Source organism: Rhinolophus sinicus, linkage group LG01 (genome assembly GCF_036562045.2).
Source record: "Rhinolophus sinicus isolate RSC01 linkage group LG01, ASM3656204v1, whole genome shotgun sequence".
In the NCBI taxonomy this organism is placed as follows: domain Eukaryota; kingdom Metazoa; phylum Chordata; class Mammalia; order Chiroptera; family Rhinolophidae; genus Rhinolophus; species Rhinolophus sinicus.
In genome coordinates this window covers 53,678,067-53,702,148 of record NC_133751.1, presented here as the reverse complement: position 1 = coordinate 53,702,148, position 24,082 = coordinate 53,678,067, and the positions used below count along the sequence as shown (strand labels likewise).

The 24,082-nt window shown below is 33.2% G+C and overlaps 2 protein-coding genes and 1 long non-coding RNA gene across 6 annotated transcripts in view; 2 read left to right on the top strand and 1 right to left on the bottom strand.

Moving 5' to 3' along the window:
- The first annotated feature begins 1,476 nt into the window (after nucleotides 1-1,476).
- Nucleotides 1,477-11,687, top strand: UTS2B (urotensin 2B). Its single transcript, XM_074337171.1, has 5 exons — nucleotides 1,477-1,583; nucleotides 6,096-6,193; nucleotides 7,391-7,428; nucleotides 8,588-8,684; nucleotides 11,662-11,687. Exons 1-5 carry the CDS (start codon nucleotides 1,477-1,479, stop codon nucleotides 11,685-11,687), a joined length of 366 nt encoding a protein of 121 aa, XP_074193272.1.
- Nucleotides 11,688-12,883: 1,196 nt separating this feature from the next.
- Nucleotides 12,884-24,082, bottom strand: part of OSTN (osteocrin) — a 286,694-nt gene continuing 275,495 nt past the window's right edge. For all 4 annotated transcript variants that reach the window (XM_074329513.1, XM_074329507.1, XM_019712618.2 and 1 more), the window contains 2 exons: nucleotides 19,487-19,583; nucleotides 12,884-15,646 (listed from right to left, as the gene is read on the bottom strand). In XM_074329513.1, the coding sequence (XP_074185614.1) occupies nucleotides 19,499-19,583 (85 nt within the window). In that variant the 3' untranslated portion in view covers nucleotides 12,884-15,646; nucleotides 19,487-19,498. The remainder of the gene's footprint in view (nucleotides 15,647-19,486; nucleotides 19,584-24,082) is intronic.
- LOC141571023 (uncharacterized) lies at nucleotides 14,839-22,050 on the top strand. Its single transcript, XR_012495493.1, has 3 exons — nucleotides 14,839-14,955; nucleotides 19,663-19,768; nucleotides 21,484-22,050. It is a non-coding gene; the product is annotated as an uncharacterized LOC141571023 (long non-coding RNA).

The window sequence follows — 24,082 nt, the reverse complement described above, 5'->3', positions numbered from 1 at the left end:
GGGAATTATGCTAAGTTGAATAAGTAGGACAAAGAAAGACAAATACCATATGATTCCACTTATATGTGGAATATAAAACGCAAAATAAAGGTACAAATAAAACAGAAACAAACACATTGATACAGAGAACAATTTGATGGTTGCCAGATGGGAGGGGTTTGGGGAGATGATGAAAGAGGTGACGGGATTAAGAAGTACAAATTGGCAGTTATAAAAACAGTAATGGGGACGTAAAGTACAGCATAGGGAATATAGTCAATAATATTGTAATAACTATGTAAAGTGCCACGTAGGTACTAGACTTATTGGAGTGATCACTTTGTAAGTGACATAAATATCTAATAACTATGTTGTACACCTGAAACTAATATAATACTGTACATCAATTGTAATTGAAAAATAAATAAATTTAAAAAAAAAAGAAGTCTAATGTGGCTGGTGCATGAAGACATGAAGTAGAAATGAGACTGTGAAGGAAAAAACAAGCCTCAATATCATACTAAGTAGTTTCGATTTTATTCAGGGAATTTATTAAAGAAATGAGTTAGTGAAAAATTTGGTCACTGCACCTCTTAACATCATCATGTGCTGCAGTTTTTGAACTTGGTATTGAGTCAGTCTTAGAGCTAATGCAGCTAAAGTCTCTTGGGAGAAGAAGCAAATGCCAAGGCCAGAGGTCATTATCTTCAGAGCTATAAAATTTGAATTGGAGGTGCGGGGAAAGACATTGACCTAAAAAGAAAACCATCACAATTAAAACAAGTATTAGAGTAATTGACTGGACATTTGCCAGCTTTGAATTAATTAGATTTAGCCTTAATTTTTTTAAAGTGCTGGTTGCAGCAAAATGAAACCATCCTTCTCCCATATAGGGGGACATTAATGTTTCCATTATCATTCATTGCAAATTTGAGCTCTTCCCAATTCAAATCTATTTAGTTGGTTAAAAATGAAGTGATGGTTTCAAATAACTTTGCTTTCAGGAGGACCGCCATCTGGCTCTAAATTAGTCAAATAAAAAGCTTCCCACTTTCACCTGCCTTGCATGTATTCAGCCTTAGTATTAATATTAATAGTTTGGAGGTTAATTACTCCTGGAATCAGGAAGTTAAACAATAAATTATGAAAATCCGACCAAAAGATTCTATATTCTGGCATTTGCTTTATGCTTGTGTATGTGTCTGGGTGCATGAACATGCATGGGGATACCTGCTTATCGTGAGACAGGCAAGTATGACATGTATTGATCGGGTTCTTCCTGTCATTAACTGAGTAGCAAACCTGTCACTTCTCCAAGTAGTGAATCAAGTTGACAGGATGTATTACATTTTATGTTTTTTTTCTTTGCTCAGATCATTTGCAGTTGAAGCACACTTGCCACCATTTAAAAGTGAGCTCCGCAGCATTCCCCAGCCATTGACCAAAGTGTTTCTCCCTTGATAGTCAACTTCTCTGCTAGCACAGAAGGTTTTAAACATGAACAAGATCCTCTCAACAACTCTTTGCTTTGGACTCCTAACTCTGTTATCTGTAATGATCTTTTTAGAATCAGTGCATGGACGGCCATATCTTATCCAAGGTATGTACATACGAATCTAAAATCCTACAAGTGAGTAAATCAATCCTTATCTTCCTGTTTGCATCAATTTGACTTTTCTGCCATTATTGCAATACTGTTTTAAGACATTAATGTAATTTAATTATCAAACATCCCTTTAGTAGTTGCTGTTTTAAATTAAGTGTAATCTGTGATGCTATTTTTCTGAAGTAAATTAATTTTAACAACATTGTACTAAATTCATCTCAACTACACTTAATTTTTTTCTAATCAGGGGGCACCTGTTTCTCATGTCTATTCCATGACCAAAGATGGAGACTGTATAAGCTGTAACACAGTCAATCACAAAATCTCTGCATATTTCAAAAGCACATCCTGGGGAAAGAAAAATGAGATTTTTCATCCAGTGAGATTATTAGTAAATTACTTAATGAAAGAAGAGTGGCTCAGAGAAGAACATATCAGGATGGAAATTTGAGGGTAATAATACATGGGTAAATCTATCTAGTAGTTTCAGAAGGACAACGCTAACACCCACATTATGCATTGAATGTATTTATCGGCTTTTAAAACATATTTAGGGCACTTAATATTAAATGAAATAATTTAGTCTATGACATCTATAGATATATTTCATGAAAGTTGGGGAAAATAAATTTATGCTCTCGTAATATTGTAACTTGTGTTTATCTTTCTTTAAAATTATTTTTCAATGCTTTCTGTAGTGAAGATAACTCTTAGTCTGAAAATCAATGGAGCTAGATTTAATGTTGGTTTATTAAGCAAACAACCTCATTGAAACTTTTATATATTTATGTTTTAAAAATAGTAACTTAAAATAGTGCTTTCTAATATTCCCTCCAGCTTAAAATTCTAGGGCTATCATCTAACCGACCCCCTTGTCAGGAAGAGGGAGCTATTCTTTACTCTTGTCTTACACAGCAGAACTAAGATAGAATGCAATCTTGTTTACATGACACTGGGTTAAGAAAGGGGATATAGTTTTTCCCTTTTGGATCTAATTCAACTTTATCAGAACAGGTTGCCTCAAATGTGGTTTTAAAAATCAATGTAAATTAGAGCGGTTCTTTTGTCAGTGGAAATAAAATTGAACAAACCCTGGTTATTTATTTATAGGGATTTTCCTGTTGAAAAACAAATTGTCTGAGAGACCTAAATACAAGCCTGGCAATAAAATATTTTGTATTTTAGCCATGTCACTCACATTTTGTATTAGACCAGTCAAAATGATTGCACTTCGTAGGACTCTGTTGCTCTTCCTGTAACATAACAAGATTTTTCAATGTTCTTGACACAGTGTTAACTGTGTAAAGAAAAATGTGACAGTATATTGAAGACTTCGCAAAATTGAGATATTGGTTAATGGTAACTGTAAATTCTGATTTCATGTGTATATGAAACACAGAAAAATCTAACTCTGAAGCATTTTGCTAGATTAGAATAAAACAACACCTTTGATGCCAGAATACCATACAGTGATATGCATACGAGTGCATCACTGGCAGTATTTTGGAAATATTTCTCTCTAGGGTCAGAGTTTATCCAAGGGAATCCCTTTGATCTCAGTTTTATTATATGTAAATTGGGTAATATTGAATTATTAGTATGGTTATTTTCTGACCTAAATTATTTATGATTGGTCTGAGCCTTTCTCCATGTATGCATTTTTTCAAAGCAACTAAATGTTTGATTTATTTCAGTCTTTCAAAACACTTTTTAAAAAAATATGAATTTCTCTACTGACCGACTACAAAGTTGGGGTCACCATCTTTCTCTCTGTGTGTTAGACAATATCCAAGACAAATGACTGAGCCATAGGAAAGCACACTTCAATGGGTAAGCCTGAAAATGGGCAAACTGCCTACCACAAGAAGTGAAAGAGCAAATATCATGACCAAGATGACTATGGGAATTTTACTTCTGGGTATATTATTGTTTTGGGGGTTTCCAGGTTTCTTTCTGGCAAAACTTCTTGTCTATATCCAACAAAAAGCTTCACATTTGAACGGCAAGCAAGTAGACTACTAAGTCTTTTAAGATTCACTATCTCAGGTAGTAATGAATTAATATTTTCTGTGCATTTCACAGAAAATATTGCCACACTCTAATTTCTGAATAATGTTGCCATCCTTTGTGCTAAAGGTGCATCTAACTTAGCTATTTTTTTATTCAACCATTTCCTTTATCAATATTAACTTTAGCTCAAATACAGACATATTAAAAGCACATATGGTCTTTTCTTTCAAAGTATATGTTTTAAAACTAAAAATGAAAACAAGACAAAAAACTTATTTTCTATTGTTTTTCTTGCCTAATATCTTACTTAATTTAGAAATAAAGAGATTTTTTTTATTTCTTGAAAAGATTTTTCTTCAGAGATTGCTATAAAAGGTGGTTAGCTTAAAAGGTAGTGACAAGTATTTCTGAGGACAGTTGAGCAAGTGTAATCAGTGGAAAACAAAACTGGTAAAAAAAGGCAAATATTTTAATTTTCTTTTTTGAAAAATGTGCCACTTAAATATGTAGAGAAATGGACTGTGAATTAAGTAAACAAAAGCTACAAATCTACACTTTCCTAGTTACCTTCCTCTTACTCTTATAAATTCTGTAAATTGAGGGGAATGAATCTGTTTCTGTTATTGAAGTTCTCTTTCTGAAACAGTCATTATCATCTGGCTATAAAATATACCTTTTTTAATTAAAACATTTTAAAGGTTATAATTTAACATTTTAATGTACAATTATAATAAAAATTACATTATTATATAGTCATATCTTTTTCTTAAACTAAACTATCTATGGGTCTTCACATATTTGATTTTAAGTAAAAGTTCCATTGATATTCTATTAGCATTATAATTACTCAACAGAAAAAAGAAAACACAATTTCACAGATAATTTCTACGTCTATGAAATAAAGGAAATGGAAGAACTGAACAACAATTAAAGTGTTTCTGGTCAATGCAGAAAAATGCTGTCACCTGCCCCAAGTGATCCATTTTCTTCCTTTGCAACACTTTCATTCCTTTAATTAGCCACTTAATTATTTAAATTCATGAATTGACATTTTGTAGACACAAAGATAAATGATTTAAAGGAAGACTCTAGTTTAATTATGAGCCTTTCTCTCACTGAATCCACGATATTCTCACTCCTAAACTTCAAACTCACTAATCTAGCTTCTGCACACACTATATCAGTTGATGCAAGGAGGTAGGAGAGGTAAGAATGAGTCTATCAGATCATATGATAAAGGTTTGTTTTTTTTCAGTTTGCCTCACAAAACTTCATTTTGTTTTTAATAAACTAATAATTATCTCAATTGCATTATTTGTTAATAGATACCTTGTTGAGTCTTTATGTTTTATAACTTGAATAAAGTCTACTGACCTTATTTCTATTCCAGAATAAAAATGTTTAGGAAAATTTGAGTGACATTTCTATTTTTAGAGTGCTGAAAGAGTTGGGTATCTGATCAATGAATGAGCTATGAGGTAAATTGATCAAGACGGAAAGATGCCAATATGGAAAAAGTAGATATCCCACCTCTTCCACAAGATTTCCTTGGATGGTTTAAAGGCCATACCCTGAACACAAAGTGGCTCATATTTAAATATGTGTATCAAATACAATCTCAAAATCATATGTTATTTTTTCTTTTAAAAACAACTTTTAATTTATTTATATTTTATGTTAAATACAATACAAGAAAATTTCAAAAACATGGATGAAGTAGAAGAAAGTAAATTTACCTGCAATTTACTACCCAGAAATAATCACATGTAAAACTTGAAAGTGTAACCTTCCAGGCACCATATTCTCTGTCTCAGCCTCTCTCTCTCTCTCTCTCTCTCTCTCTCTCTCTCTCTCTCTCTCACACACACACACACACACCCTCTTTGAGTGTTCATCTACATTCAATGATTCTAAAACAACCCCTCTCTTTGGATTACACACCTCTCTCTATACCCCTTTTATTGGTGCATATACACATTGATAGTTACATGTAAACCCCATTTAATTAGAAACACTTTTAGTGACACAGATTGAAAATGGAGGTTTCAGTTTTGTATCCCACAAATCAGTGAAATAATATAGTTCTCGACTTTTTCCTGTCTGATGTATCTTGCTTAGCATAATAATCTCAAGATCCATCCATGTTGTCACAAATGGCACTATTTCATCTTACAGCAGAACAGTATTCCATTGTGTACATAAAACTGAAAGCAACAAGGGAACAAGACAAACAAACAAAAAGTGATAGAAATAGACAACAGTTTAGTGGTTACCAGAGGGTAAGGTGGGAGAGGGATAGTAGATGAGGGTAAATGGGATCAAATGTATGGTGATGGAAGGAGAAGTGATTCTGGGTGGTGAACAAACGATGTGGATGATGAATTACAGAATTCTACACTTGAAACCTATTTTAACTTTACTAACCATTGTCACCCCAATAAATATAATTTAAAAAAAAAAGGAAATGGAGGTTTCATTACATGAAGGTGATCATTACAAGAAATGAATTGTTTTCAGATACAGAAGATACAAATCACGAGGAACTATTGCTGGCTCTATTGAATAAAATTTTTGATTTTCAAAGACCATCCAACATTGGTGGTTAAGAATAAAATCAAGCTTTATTTATTAAAAAATAATAAAATCTGTTCTTTCTGACTCGCTTGTTTATAAATATTAATTTACCTCAAATAAAATACCCCCTTTTACATTTAATTGAAAGCTTAAGTAGTTTTTTGTTTCACATTCACACTAAAAGCAATGCACTTATTAAAAAATAATAATATCTTATTTTATTCAGTTAGAGGGTTCTAATGGCATCAGTTACAAAATAGTTATCTTTACTCATATTTTCCTCTCATCTATACATCTCCCCGCTGGTACCGTTAACTTTCTTCTACTAAGTGCTTCAAGTATTACAAAATGGTTGAAATCTAGTCACAGTTTCCCACTGAAAGTTTCACAAATTAACTCCAGTTTTGTGACAGCTAAGCTTGCACCTTTTTAAATCAAATTCTTTTAATTTGACTGGAGTAGATACCATTAGGAAATAAAGTCTACACCAACTGAGATTTGTTTTCTTTGAGCAACACTAGAATGTGATGTCAATTATGCATCAGACTGCCCTTGAAGAAATGACAGACATTGTCAGAAACTTAACAAGTTTAGTCTAAGAGAAAATGTGGCATTATGACAATGTGGTACTCTCTCAGAAAATATCTGAAATCTTCTAAAAAAAAAAGGCTATTCATAGGACAATGTACTGGTCAAAATAATACCTTAATAAATACTTTAAAAATATAGGGTTTTAAAATTAGAAGTAAGATAATTCCCACTGAAAAAAAATGAATGAAATTATAAAAAAGAAAAATATTATACTCAAATTGTAAAACACAGAGGGAGTTTCTACTAATATTTTGGGGAATTTCCTTCTTGATTAAATTTTATAAATAAGAGTTGTATACTGCTTTTTTTCCCCCACTTAATATTGCTTCATGAGGATTTTCCCATGTCAAAAAAATAGTTTATTTCTAATTAGTAGTCCCTATTAGTACTATGGTCTATTTTAGAAAACTCTGTGTTATTTGTTGGGAATTATTTTCTCATGACTGATTACATTTTAATATTATAGACATTAAAATAATATTTGGGGCTTTATATTTAGGGATGGGTGGGTAATTTCAAATTGTATGAAAAACACCTTTGCCTTCCACATAAGATCCTGACTGTGTGTTCTGAAATGAATTAAATATTACTTCCAATGTACATTTTTCACACGACAAATGTGTCTTGCAGATATAGAACTGGCTAACAAATTGGAAGAACTTAACCAGGTGAGAATGTGAAATACTTATGTATGTAATTTTAATAATTGTAAGACAATTGATATTAATGTAATGATTTTTACATTATGAATACTATAATGTAAAACTTATAGCTGAAGCGATCATGGGATAAAATGTCTAGAAATCTGAATACTAGGCCGAGCTCTTCAATTACTTAACTATGAGACTGTAGCCAAATTAAAATTTTCTAGAACTAAATATCCTCATTTGAACATAGGAATCTAAAACTAGATTGGTGGTTTTCAAAAGTTATTCTTTTTAAAAGTGGAAACACTTTGTATCCCCCAAATTTTATATGGTCCCAGTATATGAAACATATTGAAGTAAAGCTGGTCTGTGTGAAGCATCTGGTTTGCGGGCCTGAACTGTTGCCTTCTTAACCTGCATTTGGCCCCCTGACAGGGAGCCCCTATCAACTAGAATCCCCTACTTCTTGATATACTAAGAAGAAAGTTTGAGAATCATTGGATTAGATGATTTCTAAACTCTTTCAAATACAACTGCATGCAAATCCATTAAGTTACAAACTGTGTGGCTATATGTGAGAAAAATTCTAGCCCATCGTTCTCTTCTGAGCAGCTAGGGCTAGGACACAACGCAGTACTGGGCTCTCCCTTAGTAGTACAGTTCGGCCTGCAGGCCTTAGGCCATCAGAGGGTTTAACAAAAATTAGCATGAGTTGGATTCTGGGCAGAAACCCTAGGGCCTCAAAATACTTTTCCTTTCCTGTTAGAAAGGACAAACATTGCCGAAATCCACGTATTCACATAAGTCTTTAGAGCTCTTTGAAAAGGACTGCTCATTACAGGTGACATAAAATCAAGTCCAGCTACATAAGCTGTGTTTACACGCTCCCCATTAATTCACATCCAGAGTTGACTTCTTTCACCCTAAACCTGTTTCTTCTGATTTCCTATTGAGTCATGTACCTTTCACAGCTTGTCTCTAAATGCGTATTTTCTTTTTCTATTTAATTCTTTTTATTTTCTTTTATTATTTTTCTCTCGTTGTCTGTTCCTATTTTCTCCTTTCTTCCTTTCTTCCGTCTTAGTTTCTTTTTCCTTTCTTGTTTTTATCATTCCTCTTCTTCAATAGAAAATAGCATGCTCGTTATTAAATACCAATAATTATCATATTTTATTTTTAGCGGCTGGAAAAGCTAAAAGAGCAGCTCATGGAGGCAAAGGAGGCTGAGAAGTCCTATGCTATAGATAGGCTATCCTCCTCCCATTCTAACAAGCGAGGTAAGGTTTTATTTCAAAGTTTAAAATTGACTTTTAAAATATTACTTTTGCAATTATTTCCAAAAGGGAAGAAATGAAGTTGATATTTCTTAATCCTGTAATGGTGATCAAGATCAAGGCTCATATTTTTTTAAAAAATATTCCAGTGAAGGTGTCCCCCTATGAATGTATGAATGTATCTGAGCTTTGTCATGGTCACCTTATTCTAGGATAAAGTGAAATAGGCCCTTATTGTTTAAAATTGTGGCCTACCCTTGCTATTTTAGCTTAAACATTGGAGCTCAAAGCTATAAGTCAACTCAGAATTTTAGAACATCTTCACTAAAATAAGGAGAACACTCATTGCTATCACACGTGGCCCAAGGTTTGATTTATAACATTTAATTTTATAAAGACTCACCTTTTGGGTCCTTTTAACTTTTCATAACATTTCCTTGGAAATTCATGTTTCTTGCTGAATTACTTATATTTGGAAAATATTTGTATATGTTTCTCTATTCATGTAATGAAGTCAGATTCTCTAAAGCATATTTTAGTTTTACTTGTCCCTCTCCTCCCAGATTTGTCTTTAACTTCTGTAAAAACCTATTTTTACAATGTTACTAAAAGAGGATGAGCTGGTAATATTTAAAGACTTAGCATATGCCAGACATTTTAATATTTCAAAATGTTATGACTAAGCACATAGATTCTAGAGCTCAGCTAGACAGCCTAGGTTCAAATCTTAATTTTGGCATGTCCCATCCAATGTGACCTTGGACATATATTTACCTTAATGTGCCTCATTTTCTTTGCCCCCACATTTGAATGATAATAATCTTTATGAGATTGCTGGGAGGATTTGATGAGTTATATATGAAAGGCATTTAGACTAATGGCTGGCCTATAGTAAGTACTACGTAAGCTTAACTTTTTTAATCATTTTGGTCATTATTACTATAATTATTACTTTATTCTCATCATAAGCACCGTAAGGTAGTATTACGAGGCCTATTTTATAGATGAGAAAATTACATCTTAGAGTGGTTAAATTATATGCTGAAAATAATCCAACTGCTAAGTGACTTAACTAGTGAGCTTGAAGGAGAGTAGAAGACAATCCAGGAGGTGGAAGGGAGAGAACCTTCAGGATTTTTAAGGACTTTAGCTTTTACTGGGTATCGTATGGAAAATTATTGGAAAGTTATGAACAAGTGAGTAATATGAAATAAGTTTTAATAGAATGATTCTTGGTGCTTTGTGTAGAACACACTGCAAAAGAGAGACAACGATGGAAATAGAGAGACCTTCAATGGAGCTACTTTAATAATCCAGGTGATAAGTGGTGGTAGCTTGGATTAGACTGGCAGTCGTGAATTGATAAGTAGGGGTCTGATTCTGGATATATTTTTGAACAAAAAGTCAACAAAATGTTCTTTGGTGTTACATAGAGTGAAAAAAAAACACAATAGGCAGTTTTCAAAAATGACACCAAGGTTATCGTTCTGAGCAACTAAGAAAAAAGGGCAATTTCTAATTATGGAGCCTGGGTTAGATGGAGGGGGAAAAAGTTTAGTGGTAGAGAAGGGTTAGAATAGAGATTTGTTGGATCTTTCCATAGTAGTGTAGCCTAGGCTATGATGTGTTACCAATTTTAATCCAAATTACAGAGGCCTAATATAAAATAAATTCCAAACATAAAGTCCACTTCACATAGTATAACCCTCTTATATTTTGTGGCTATATCATCTAGCAATTTGCTATATTTTGCCTGCCTCCAAGATTGCCACAACAGAGCAGAGGGATAGAGGAAATATCCCAGCTCTCAACTGCCTCAGTTCACAAGAAGTAACAAATCACTTCTCCTGAAGTCCTTTGGCCAGAATTAATCACTTGGGCTGCCACCCAAATATTGGCAAGACAGGCTAGATGTCTAAATGTTAAGAAGTACGGAAAATACTTGGGGAGCACTCCTTCTACCACAGTTAATCTTTTGATTGCTTCTTAAACACATAAACTCTACTCAAGCCATTCCCATTAGAGGTAGCTCCAAATCCCTTTTACTGACTGCACTCAGCATGAAGAACAGGCTATCCAAAGATACTGACTAGTCTTCATCAGATGCAATGTGACTCCTTTCATTCACAGACCTGTTAGCTAAAAGAACAAGTTATTCATCCCACACAAATCTAATAACTGGCAGAGTAATAGGGACAGGATAACCACAATCATAATCCCATTCATAAATGGAAAGAACAAGAGACACACAATATCTAGAACGCTGGCCTCCAGCAATTCTGAAATCTCACTGGGCAGATGTCGTAAACGTCTCCTACCCTGAAGATGGAGAAAGATTTCTTGATTAAGCTGCTCGTGTCTGGGGAGTCTTTTGCCCATTGTTGTTTCCACTGGCTTCACCCTTTCTGAGATTTTTGCTTTTTTTATTATTATTCCTGGACACAAATTACACGGTATTCCGCTAATATTTCCTTCTTGAGGATTGCACAGTTTTCTTAGTTCTCATCCTACTCTCGCAAAGTTGGAGGTCCAAGGTTTATTTTGTCTCAAAGTGTCAAAGACATTTTTTATCTAGGGTTTCTTTGGCAATGATGTAATTTCTGAAATTTAGAAAGCTTCTGAACTATTTACATAAAGATATTTTTAAAAATCAATTTTATTTATTTTGCATTCTCACTTCCAATTTAGCAGCAGTTACTTTGAAGGTATCTAGAACATACCTTAAAGACTACATGCTTAATCTGACTTTGCCCTCAGTTCTTTATTCCAACTGATATTTACTGAGCCTCTGTCACTTAGAGTCATTTTAAATCCCATTTTATAGTGTTCGGGATCTAGAAGCAGTAAGCGTTTTCAACAGTTCAAGACTTTGTATTTCTGAACTCTGTTCCCTTTTTATTTGTATGCAAAGACATATTTTATTAAAATCAATGTTTTATTATGTATCTTAATAAAGAATCTGTTTTTTTTTCTTTTTCAGCTTGCTTTTGGAAATACTGTGTCTAAAGTTTTTCCTCTGGATACAAAAAGATAAGACATTAGAAAAAGACATAGATCTCCTCATTCTACTGCTTAAAGCTTGTAGCTATTTCAAGCATAAAGAAACTGTGGCATTTATTTTGCATACTATTGTGAATAATGACAAATCAGTTGCGTTTTGAATGGCATGTGACTATCAAAATGGCTTTGCAGAGCTGAAGCTGAGAGTGCTGGGTCTATTGTATGCTTTCCGGAAATTCATTGACTACATATAGTTTTGTCCAGTGATGACTATACTGTTAAGCTATCAATTAAAATATGTTAAAAAGCATCTTGTAAAATTAAAATAAATTATGCTGTCTCAAATTATGTGGAAAATATGCATCCTTGTCTTTGTCTTTTTACAATGCTGCTGGCTATTATCTATTTTCTGTGAATTTGGATAATTATCACTGAAGCCACTACAACCAAATGAATACATTACTAGGGAGCAGAAATACATCATTTATTGGACTCTGGAGAAAGTAGTACTAGATATCTCAGAGATAGGTGTTAAGAAAACTTTCTTACAGAACAATTCACCTTTTGGTTTCTTAATGCTCATCTCTGCCTCGGCCACATCAGAAACTGTTTGAGACTCTCAGCTGTCTGTAAGAGACTAGACTCAGTGTGCTAAAAAACAACAAACAAAACAAACACTCACTAGCTTTTCCTCGATTGCCCCCCCCCCCCCCCCCCCGCATCTATACATCAAACCGCTCTTGCTTACATCTGAACAAGCTTATTTCATCAATTCAAGGCTGGATATTCCACTTCAATTTTGTCTGTTACCTTTGCTGGCACAGAAACATTGTCAAAGTAACTTTATAAATAAAGAATATTAATGACAAGAATAGCTAGCTGGCCAGATGAGCCTATACTCATTCCCTTACTTCACAACATGGGGGAAATGCATTTTATCTACATAATATTAACTGTGTGGTGCCTAAAAATAAAATGATCTCATAAGATAAAATGAACTGCTTAAAATGAAAAAAAAAAATACGTAAAACAGACCAAGTTGAGTAACATGCTTGGAGTGCTATATATGTACTTGTTAGGAGCTCCTCAAATGTACATAGGATTAGTTGCTCAATAGTGCCTGAATGTTCCCATGTATTTACACTACTTGAAAACACAAACATAATAGTATCATAAAGAAAGACAAAAACTTCTGCTTTCATCATCTCATGTTTATTAACTTCGGAGCAATTGAACAATATTCAAGCATTTTGAACCTGCAGGGGTAATGTCACTTAAAAACGCTTTTGACAGTTCTTCCTTTTAGAAGGACCCATTAAATTATCTCTTAATAAATTGCTTTAAGAAATTTAATTCCCTAAAGCAATCTGTAGATTAAAGGTAGAGTTTGCTAGACTTTTTATAGTGTGAGTAAATCTTAAGTCAATGTAACCAGGAATTAACATCCTGTCTTTAAAAAATTGGTTATGTAATTGATGCTAGAACCCAGAAATCCATATTCACAATTTGTTCTGTGAAGTTTCACACAGGAACAAAAGGGCGGGGGGTGGGGGGCTGGGAAGTGAGGGGAGAAGTGATGTATTTCTGTGAAACTAAATGAAAGGTTCCTTCAAGGTCCCATTCATATCTCAATGAAATATAGCTGGATTGTTAATATACAGTACATTGGACAAATAAATGAGATGACTCATCATATTCTTAATAGAAATTAAATCTTAATTTCCTGCTATGTTAAAAGAATGCCCTATTTTAAACTAGTATACTGATGACTTATTTTCTACTCTGTGTAAAGTGGTAAAAATTAAAATACGAAATAAAATAGATACAAATGGAGAAAACACTTTTTTTCTTCATAGAAGTCTTGTGTATATATTATATTATGAGACAAATGCATTACACACTAGAGTATAAATCAATACATTGTGACATCTTTAATTAAATTGGTTGCCATAAGCATAATTCTGAATTAAAAAAAATAAAGCAGATAGGAAATCAATTTGTTCAATCCAACTCAAATCTTCACCATGAGAAAATTTTAGGGTAAAGTAGGTTTGAATACCTTTTGTCCAAGTGTGAAGCAGCAGCCCCTAGTTGGATTAGAAGCTTATAAATATTCAAATGGGAGAAACAGGTACAAAGCACTTCCAAATAATAGGACACATTTCTATAATTCATCAGAAGGTTAGGGGAATGTGGGCAAAAGAAATTATAACTTCTTCTTAAATAATTCTTTCAAATAGTGAGTCTTGCAGCATCTTTGCCCATGTATCACTGCTAACTTTCTAATATTAAGTTTATAAAAAACAAAATTGGCGAGCTTTCTCAAAATTCGTTTTTCTTTGCTACAGCCCCTCTATCACAATGAAAAGAATCATTCATTTACTGTTTTTTCCTAAACTTAAATTTAAAGATTTCCAGTAGTTGGAAAATTTTTCCCCAAACTAAGAAGTTATATATAAAACTACTCTGTATTCTGAGTACATACATACTCGTATGTTCATTTTTATGTTTCTCTGAGTTTATTTTATTCTTTCAATTGTACATTTATTCATTCTTAGTTAAGATTAACAACTATCCATTTCTCTCCAGTTCTTCTAACATGAATATGTCTTCGTTTAACACTCTTCATTTTTATGCTAAAATAAAACTCTGCTCTCCTGGCCAAACTTTTTTCCTCCCACCTATCAGGTGTATTTGACAGTGATTAGTAGGGTTTAATGAAATGTTTCCCAGAGAATTTATAAACTTCTAACTTATGTCAAATTTTCTGGTCTGAGGAATAAGTTATCTTTGTGTTTTGAAACCATATCTAATACACAATGCTTCAATTACAGTAACATCACAATTATTGCTAAGAACTGAGCTTTCCAGAATATCAAAATTATGCTTTGATAGAGCAACTAAAAATGATTTGAATCATTTTAAAGAAACCATTCTCAAACACATTACACTCTTTAATACCTCATTAAACACAGTATATGAAACAGATTAAACAGTTTCTTACGTGAGTCAGTAATATCTAAGTGTTTGCTTATTGTACTACGTTAAAATTTACTGTGCTAAAATTATGTGTATGTAACTGGCCCAGACTGCTGTGGTGGTCTACTGCTTGATGATTTTGTACTTCCCTATACACACTTTCATTTTACTTCTGTGTATTGTTATGAGGAGTTGTTCTCCTCCTAACCAGCCACTGCTGCTCTGAATTAACTATCAATTGTAACTTAGAGAAATGGAAAGTTATTAGGGAACATGGGATATCCAAGCTTGACAAGTGAGTAGTATCCTTCACTTCTTAATTCTAAGTCAATATTGTCTTAACTGCTGGTCTTATCTCAGTTCTTTGGGAGACTAAAATTTATAGACTTAATTACATTTTTCCTTGCTCAGAGATCTTTTTTACCCTCTTATTTCTAAAACTGGGGCTGTGTTTCATTTGGTTGAAACTGACTGAAATTTGAATATAATAAGAGAAGTCTAGTTTCATAATCATTGCCCAAGAGGCCCACAAAGGATAAGAGAGAAGTGAAAGCATTCAGGAGAAAATACACGGCAATGTCTTCCTTGTTCCCCAACAATGAATAAACAGATGGTACCTAAGTTTTATAGAAATGAATCAGTCTTCAGTTATACTTAAACTGCATAAATGCAAGTGGTAAATTCAGAAAGAAGGCATTTCATTACGTTGTATTTTTTGATTGTTTCTTAGAAAAGTAAGGTTTGGGGCCAAGGAACCACATTCCTAAATATCTAAACTATATATTTACAAAATATCCACACACTGAAATGATCTGCATAAGTTACTTGAAGCTGTAACAATACTGTGATGTCATGGACCTAAGTTCAAGCTTTGGAAAGGATTTGCAGAAGGCCAGTTCCTTAAAAGTTTAATCATTAAGGAGTGTGAAGAACTTCACTGAAGCATCTTCCGTGTTTCTGTGACATTTCACCCAAGGAAGTCACGTCTGCAAAAACGAAAGTTGAAATTGTTAAAGCTAAGGAGAACTTTGTAGATGAGGGGAAATCCACCAACTTCAGTTGAGAAGAGATAAAACTCTAATTACTGGATGTTTCATGATAGCTTTTATTTATGTGGCATATATTTATTGCAAAGACAATATGCAAAATGATAATTTCTGATCAAAGTGCATTAAAAAGAGCATTTTTAATGTATAAGCTAGGTGCTTGTGCTCAAGCCACACTTCCTTTCTTTGGGTACCTGCTATAATCTATTTCTTTTGAGATTTCAATCTTGATTCAAAGGATGTTGCCATGAAAAACAAACAAAAAAATCTGACTACTACTTTTTATTTATTGTTATGATAACATATTGATATTTATTGTATACTTTGCCCTGTTTAAAGGATCCAACCATACAGTAGCATTTAAACATGATACTTCTGCTATTTGATCGTTACGTTAATTTATTAGAATGAAGGTATGTCAATATTGTTTTAAAATAAAAAATTGTCAGTATAATACAATAGCATATGCCTCACATTATGGAAAATCTTAATGTATATGGCAGCAAAGGGTAGCACAATTACTGGTCACATTTCTATTATATTTCATCAAGTTGGCATCCTGATTTCAATGGCAGAGACCTAGAACCCATTACATGCATCTACAGAATCTATGAATCCTAGACAAAATACCTCTCTGATTTTGAGTTGCTTAGAACTGAGGCCTATTAACTCAAAGCATTGGTCCAACATATTAATGATTTGAGGAGGACATTGTATAAATATCAAATTATCGTCCTTTCCAAAATACATATCAGGGAAGAGATTAACTTTTTTTTTTCTGGAAATTAGATAACACACATCAGCTGTTTCTAGGCTTGACCACAAACCAAGCAAAACTCCCACAATTAGTACTGGTTTCACTTTTAGTGTGAAAACTTACAGTGAAACCCAGAAGGTGAAAACCCACAGAGAAACCTGCTCGAAAAGAATATACATCTTCTTTCACAGAAGTGAAACAAAGATTTTCATAAGGTCTGAGATACTGCTTTTATTTGTTTTAGAAATGTATAATCAGTGATGTTAGCATAGCAATGACAGATGAGCAGCCAGAAGACCTCATAGGTCATAAAGAGAATGTTGGCCTAGAAGTCCACAGACTTGCTCTGTCTCAGTCTGTAAAATTTGGGGCAAATCAATTTCCCCTTATAGTCCCTGTGTTCTCATTTGTTTTAAAAAAAAAAGGGGGATTGAATTAAATGACACTTTATGTTTTGAATCTGTAATGACATAGTTGCATGCCTGTGTGAACATTACTCAACAGCTCTTATCTATAAAATGATGTACATATTACATCAATTTAATCTAAAGGAACATTGTGACACTAAAATACAATATACCAAAAAAATAATATTGAAAACTTGAATGGAAAATAGAAATATATTTTCATGGCTTTTATTATTCATAAACTATAAAACATGAAGCTTCACATGAGGAAGTGAAAATATCTGAGAAATCTTGGTGATGGTGGCAGGAAATAAAGAATAGAAACACAATGGTTGAGTAGGTGAACCCACAATGATTGACAAAAGGGAAAGAGAAAACACACGATTTTAATTCTTTTCTAAACTTATTTTTTCACAGTATTACTATCTGAAGATTTTAATAATAAGGGCAGTGATTGCCATGATACTAAACAAAGTCTGTTACGTGAAGGACATAATATGAATTTGGATTTTACCCAACAGTGAGTCTGTAAACATTATATTAATTCAAGTTCCTTTCAGAGTTTAGTAGCTATCTGGAGTTGTTTAAGCCTAAAATTTCATATGAAATTTTATATGAAAAATGGGTTTCCCATATGATATTTTCTTATCATAACCTGTTTTGGTTGAATTCAAAAACACTAAAAGGAGTGATGGTCAAGGATGGTAAAGGTGATACGGTGCATGTGGAAACCAATCAGACAATTATTTTAATCTCAGTGTCATAACTTTCTCAGTACATCAAGAAATTGGAGGATTGTGTCTCTGATTTGAAGGAGTTACTTGATTTTTAATAACAGTTCTTACTCAAATATAATATAGTGTTTTTTTAAACAACCTTGAAGAGTGACCATTCTTGGTAATTTGCTAGATATAAAGAAAGTTCAATATGCGATTTGAAGATGGTGCTGCTCAAAAGGCAGTGTTCTTGGCAGTATTCGGTAAGTCCTCCTATATTTATGGGAACACACAGTAACTGCATAACTTCATTGATCAATGACACCAGAGAAAAAGAAAGTTCAGGTAAAATACTGACTTCTCATTACAGTTGAGAGCATTTGATGAAGAGAAAAAAAATGGCATGATTTAAAATAAATTAGAAGAGGTTCAGGGTAACGTGATGCTTCTTGGAGTTTTCTCTTCTACTGTCTGAAGTGGTCAAAGTAGTTTCAATTTATCTTATCTGTTTGGAAGGGAAGATATACCCCCTCTAAGCTCTATTGGGAGAAAATACATAGCTTAGATTTTATATTCAACAAACCACTTAGTGTTTAAAACATATAATGTGTATGATTAAGTAAATTGCTTAAAATAAGGCTCAGAATTTAAGCTTTCTGGATTTGAATTCTACTTGCATTACTTACTAGCTGTGTGGCATTGTAAGTTAATAACTCCAGGCTTTCCACGTATTAGTATAAAAATAACTAATGATTGTTGAGTACTTAACACATGTCCAGCACTATTCTAAGTGCTTAATGTCTTTCAATTCAATTAGACCTCACGACAATGTAATTGTGGTAAAAATTATTATTATTCTCATTTTTATGGAGGGAGATTTCAGAATTTAAGCAAGGTCCCACAGCTAACCAATGATCTGAGTTTTAGATGACCTGGGACTTGATCCATAAAGCCTGATCTCCTTAAGTGTCACTTTCACTGCTTTTACTATACTACTTAGCTTAAAATTTCCCATGAAAATTCATACAAAAAAATTAGTTTCCTGTATGATATTTTCTTGTTATAACCAGTTTTGGTTGAATTCAGAAGCACTTAACGGGGTGATAATCAAGGGTGGTAAAGATGATAGTAATTGGAGACAGTAACAGTAATTGGAGATAGTAATAGTATCTACTTTATAGGACAGAATGATTAAATGAAGCAATGCATATATAGCAGTAAGCATAGGGCCCAGCACAGAGTAAATTTTCACAACTGTAATATAAAGTGATATCACTTGTATGTATTGTGTGTCCAAAACATTCTAGGACTAGTATAAGCATCTAATTTGATCTTCACAATAACACTATGTTATTACTTAAATGTACAAGCTGTAGAGAAATAAGGTATCTTGATGGAAACAAGATAATGAATGACAGAACCAGGATTTGGATTAGGTGCTCTGACTCCATGGCTAATACTCTGTCTGTTACACCATTCTCTCTTTTATGTTCCACGTAATCATAATTTTGGTAATGTTATTGGCAACAAAATGCTGTGTGCCACTTAAATGTGTCTTCTTCACAATAGAGGGATTACTACATATTTATGTATATCTGTGAAGATGATTTATTATGTTAATTAGATTTTTAAACTTTATTTGCATATTAATATTAATAATTATATAAGAGTCTGAGAGAACAACTAAATTGCTTTTTAGGGTGAAGTGGATCTTGCTTCTTTAATCTCATTTAAATTACTTAGCATCAATATACTAATTGAGTACAGTAATGTTTAAGAATGTGAATTTATAAGCTAGGAAATCAAAGGGGGATTTATAATCCAAGATGGATCAATTAACACATTATGAAATGCTAATCAAAAGCCTACATGTATTGTTATTTATTCAAATTGTACTCACGATTGGAATCAATTAGCCTCTGGAATTTGAAAACCGGTTGCCACCAATCCGATCCACAGGGGTACCAAATCGCCTTTTTGGATGATCTGCAGCTTTCCTGAAACAAACCGAGGAGAACATTTTTAAGCTAAAGTCCAAGTTATCCATCATTTCTTTTGCTCTTTTATTTCATGCAGATCTGGGGCTTGCTTTGGGAGTTGGAGTGACCATGATAGTTATCAGTCATCAGCACCAACTGTGTTCCAGACACTGTCTCTCATCCCTTCCACATCTGCTGCCCAAGTAGGTATTGCTACCTCCATTTTACCTCTGAGGAAAGTGAGTCTTAGAGAAATTAAGTAACTTATCCAAAAATCAATTCGTCTAGATGAAAAGCCAGCTCTTAGCAGCATACCAATCTACTAAGTGGTAAGTCCCTTTCCCCTCTTCAGATTTTGGTGTATTTTCTGGACATAAGTGAACGATATTAGACGTATGCTGATTACAAATGCAATAAGTGCCCAGCTCAAGAAACAGAACATTATCAGCAGTCAAACCCCTTTGGAATGGAACACAGTTTTAAAGGTTATTCTCCTACCAAATGTCAGAATTTCTGATTCAATTTTTTGACCAGCAATGATGCAGCTCATCACTTGAACATCTCAGTGATAGAGGACAAGTCAGAAGACAACTTGATCAATTTTCAACAGCTTAAAGTGTTAAACAAGATTTGTTTCACATTTTCAACAGCTTCTTTAGTTATTTTCTAATTTCATTATATTGTCAATATACACCACACAATTTACACACACACACTAAAAATGAATGAAAACCAGAGTATCTACAATTTGTTTTTCCTATTATCATTTACTATATACCTACTGTGTATAGACTTGTGTGTGTGTGTGTGTGTGTGTGTGTGTGTGTGTGTGTGTGTTGCTGTCTTGGGATCAATAAGTCAGAAATAAGTCTTTACTTTCAAAACCCTATAATTAAGTAATTGGTAACAATTTAATGCAAATAGTAGAGAAAAAAATTCTCTCATTTTTCTTGATGTCAAGTTTTTACCTTAACTACCAGGTCTTATTAATGTTCCACATATGACTATTAGGTAAGTAATTCATTTTAAAAGCTCTGAAAAGTATAGAAAACAATGGAAACCTTTTTTTCTATATCTTGCACATAGAAAATTCTATAAACATTGCTTAATTCTAATTAAGGCAATTAATTTGAAGGTCATAATTATTACTTAATGCTTTCTATATGCCAGGCACTATACTTAGTGCTGTGTATACAATATTGATAAAAGTAGGCATTGAACCTGATATAGAGCTTACTTTCAAATGATATTATAAAAATAGGGCCATTTTATGTTTTTTTCCCCAAATCCAATCTTCTTTTCTGCTGATTCATTTGCATCTTCCTACTTAGGTTAGCTTTTAGTTTTGCTACCCAATGCAGAGAGCATTGTAAGTATGATCCTATAAGACTGTCTCCTAGACATCAGCTTAATTCATTGGGGAAAATCCGGAAAAAATATTTAGTGCTTATGCTTAACTTATCCATAACTCTGCCTCTATTATTTAGATTTTTGAAAAACACACTCTATTAAGTTGTACCTGTTAATTGCACTTTTGGATTTCTTGATAATAAATTAACTGTATTTTTCAACTTGATAACCAATTGGGAAACGTTACCAGTAAAATCAACATAAAATTAGTGGTCAAGAGTGACATGGAGCTATGCATATCAGTTGTGCTTTAGATCTACTGATATAATTAGAAATAATGAGAAAAAAAGTCTTCTTTATATTTTTTATTATTTTTACTCACTTAAGTAAATTTATAGACTCTTAAACAGTTATTTTCCTTGTGGTAGTCTGAATAATACCTCTTCTCCAATGGCTATCCATGTTATAATTCAGAGAATCTTTAAATGTCACTTTACATAGCAAAAGGGACATTGCAGATAATATTAATAAAGATCTTGAGATAAAATGATTGTCCTAATTCTTTCAGTGGGCCCAATCTAGTCCCGGGAGTCCTTAAAAGTGGAAGCTGACTGAAGAAGTGTGGGTCAGGCAGCTGCTACTATCTGAGGAGGCCTTAACCCCCCATTGCTGCCCTGGAGGACGGAGGAAAGAGTCAGGAATCAAGGAATGCTGTGGCCTCTATAAGTTCTCAAAAGAAAATGGGGACCTCAGTCCTACAACGGAAAGAAACTGAATTCTGCCAACGACTTGAATGAGCAGGAAATAAATTCTCCCCTAGAGCCTCTAATAAGGGCTGCCAACCTCTTGACGTCCTCTGTATTCTGCTGGCAGACCAAGCAAAAGAGAGAGCACAGAACTGCACACAGAAGGAATTTTAGAGGCCACCCTTTGGCTAGTAATCAATCAATGCCCCTAATTGAAAAGGAGACTGGAAAAAGTTTTCTAGAATGATATATGTTGACAAGAGAGGATATACTGGACTTCTGACCTACACATTTGTAAGATAATACATTTATGCTGTTTTAAGTCCAGAGGTTTGTGGTAATTTATTACCATAGCAATAAAAAATGAATACGTTGTCTTTAAGATTTAGGGCTGCTATGTGTAATGTGGTTAATATGTAAAAAAAAAAAAAAAAAGAAAGAAAAAAAAGTGATTTTTATTTCTTTAACTCTTAAAATTCCTTCACTGACTACCACCATTATAACTCCAGGAGAGGGTAAGTTGGAAGCCACCGCAGGATAGAGGAGAGGGCTCAGGGAAGTCCCAGACAAATGGAAAAAGGAAGTAGGAAACCAGCCCCTTTCAGATGTTTAAAGGATTGGTGAGAAGAGAAAGGCAATGGCACCTGGGAGAAAAAGTAGTGCCACATGTATGTACTGACCTCCCAAAGCTCCTGTGGAATGGGTGGTGTCATGAAAAACAATCTTTTTACTTTTTAAAAGAGAAGTATGATAGTCTCATGCATCATTTTAAATTTAAACATAACATTTATTGATCCATACTACCAATGTATTTTTTTTCAAAAATGAAGGCAAAATAAGTGAAAATAGCATTTTTGTTTCTTTACTACAGTTCTTTTCCTGTTCAAGTAAATGAGAGGCAGTTGTGGTATGGTGGAAAGCAAAGCAAACTCTCTTTTTCTGTCCTTATTCCCTTGTTCCCTGTTCTTTCCTCCTTTTCTTTCCCCAAGAATTTATCCAAAAAGTATTAGGAGACAAGAGATGGTACACTTGGATGCTATGATTCTTCTACTTATGATAGTGTGCAAGTCTGTTATCACGCTGAGCTTCTCTTTCCTTTCAAATAAAATTCAGATAACACCCACTCTGTCTCTCTTCTGTAGATGTTCATTCATTTAACACACTTCTTTGTTATGTAATATTTAATTGTTTTATGCATAATCGTATGTAATTTATTCTCCGCACTGAAGATACAGTGGTCAAGAAGACATATATTAGTTTATAAAAACCACATTTTACGTGAAACAAGCTATGAAGTAACAGACCTGAAAACATTTTAACTGATTTTATTTTATTCTTTCCTATCAGTCTAGTGCAGTGGTTTTCAAACTATGAATATTTGTGGCTTAACTATTTCCACAAATAAAAGTTTTATAACAGAGACCAATATCTAAAAAGTTAAGTGAAGGATTGTATCCTAAGTAAAGGAGTACCCCACCTTCCCCAAATATGGTGGCTCCTGAAAGAGCTTTCAGGAACACTTAAAGATCTTTAGAGCAGAGTTTGAAAACCACTGGTCAATGGACAGAGCACTAGGTCATGAATGCTTTTATTCTAGCAATAGATCCATAATTACTTTGATTCATTTTATCAAATTTTGGATTGGTTGCAAATGCTCACAGTTATATTGAAATCAAATAAGAAAAACAGAACAAATATCTATGGAAAAATCCACTCAGTATTCAGTTTTTAGCACTAACAGAAAAATGAAAAACAATTATTTATTAACGTAAAGAAACCAAAAAGTGATCATAGCTCAGTAAGTTAAATAAATTCTGTACAGTCAGTATCCATTCAGATGTAAAATGGCAAACTAATATCTATCTTAGCATTTTTGCTGATATGAAATATATATTACAGTACTACATTGAATAACACATACACTGACAAGAATACACAGTGTATAAAACATAAATGTTAAGATAGAGAAATATTCTTAAGACCAAAAAGGAAAACTGTACTTTCTGACTATCTAGTCCCTCTTGTGACAAAATAATGGTATGACATGCCTTATATTATATATCTATTTAACCCAATCCACCTTTTCCATTCTAAAATATTCTGAAAGTAGTTTAAGGATACAGACTGTATGCCAAACTAATATAAAGAAAATGGATGCTTATTTTAAATATAACTTTGAACTTCACACTAAAATATAGATTTCCTGTGCCGAAGAGGATTTTCTTTAAAATTTATATTCTTTGATAATTCCATTTCTGAAAATGTTTTACATCCTAAAACAACAATTAGAAAAATTGTATTTAAATTTTGGAGAATCACTTCACACATACAAAGAGTGTATAAAGTTATCCATGTTCAGTTTAAAGAAAAATAAAATGAACATTCCTATTGGCAACATCAAATTAAAAGAGATTATTACCA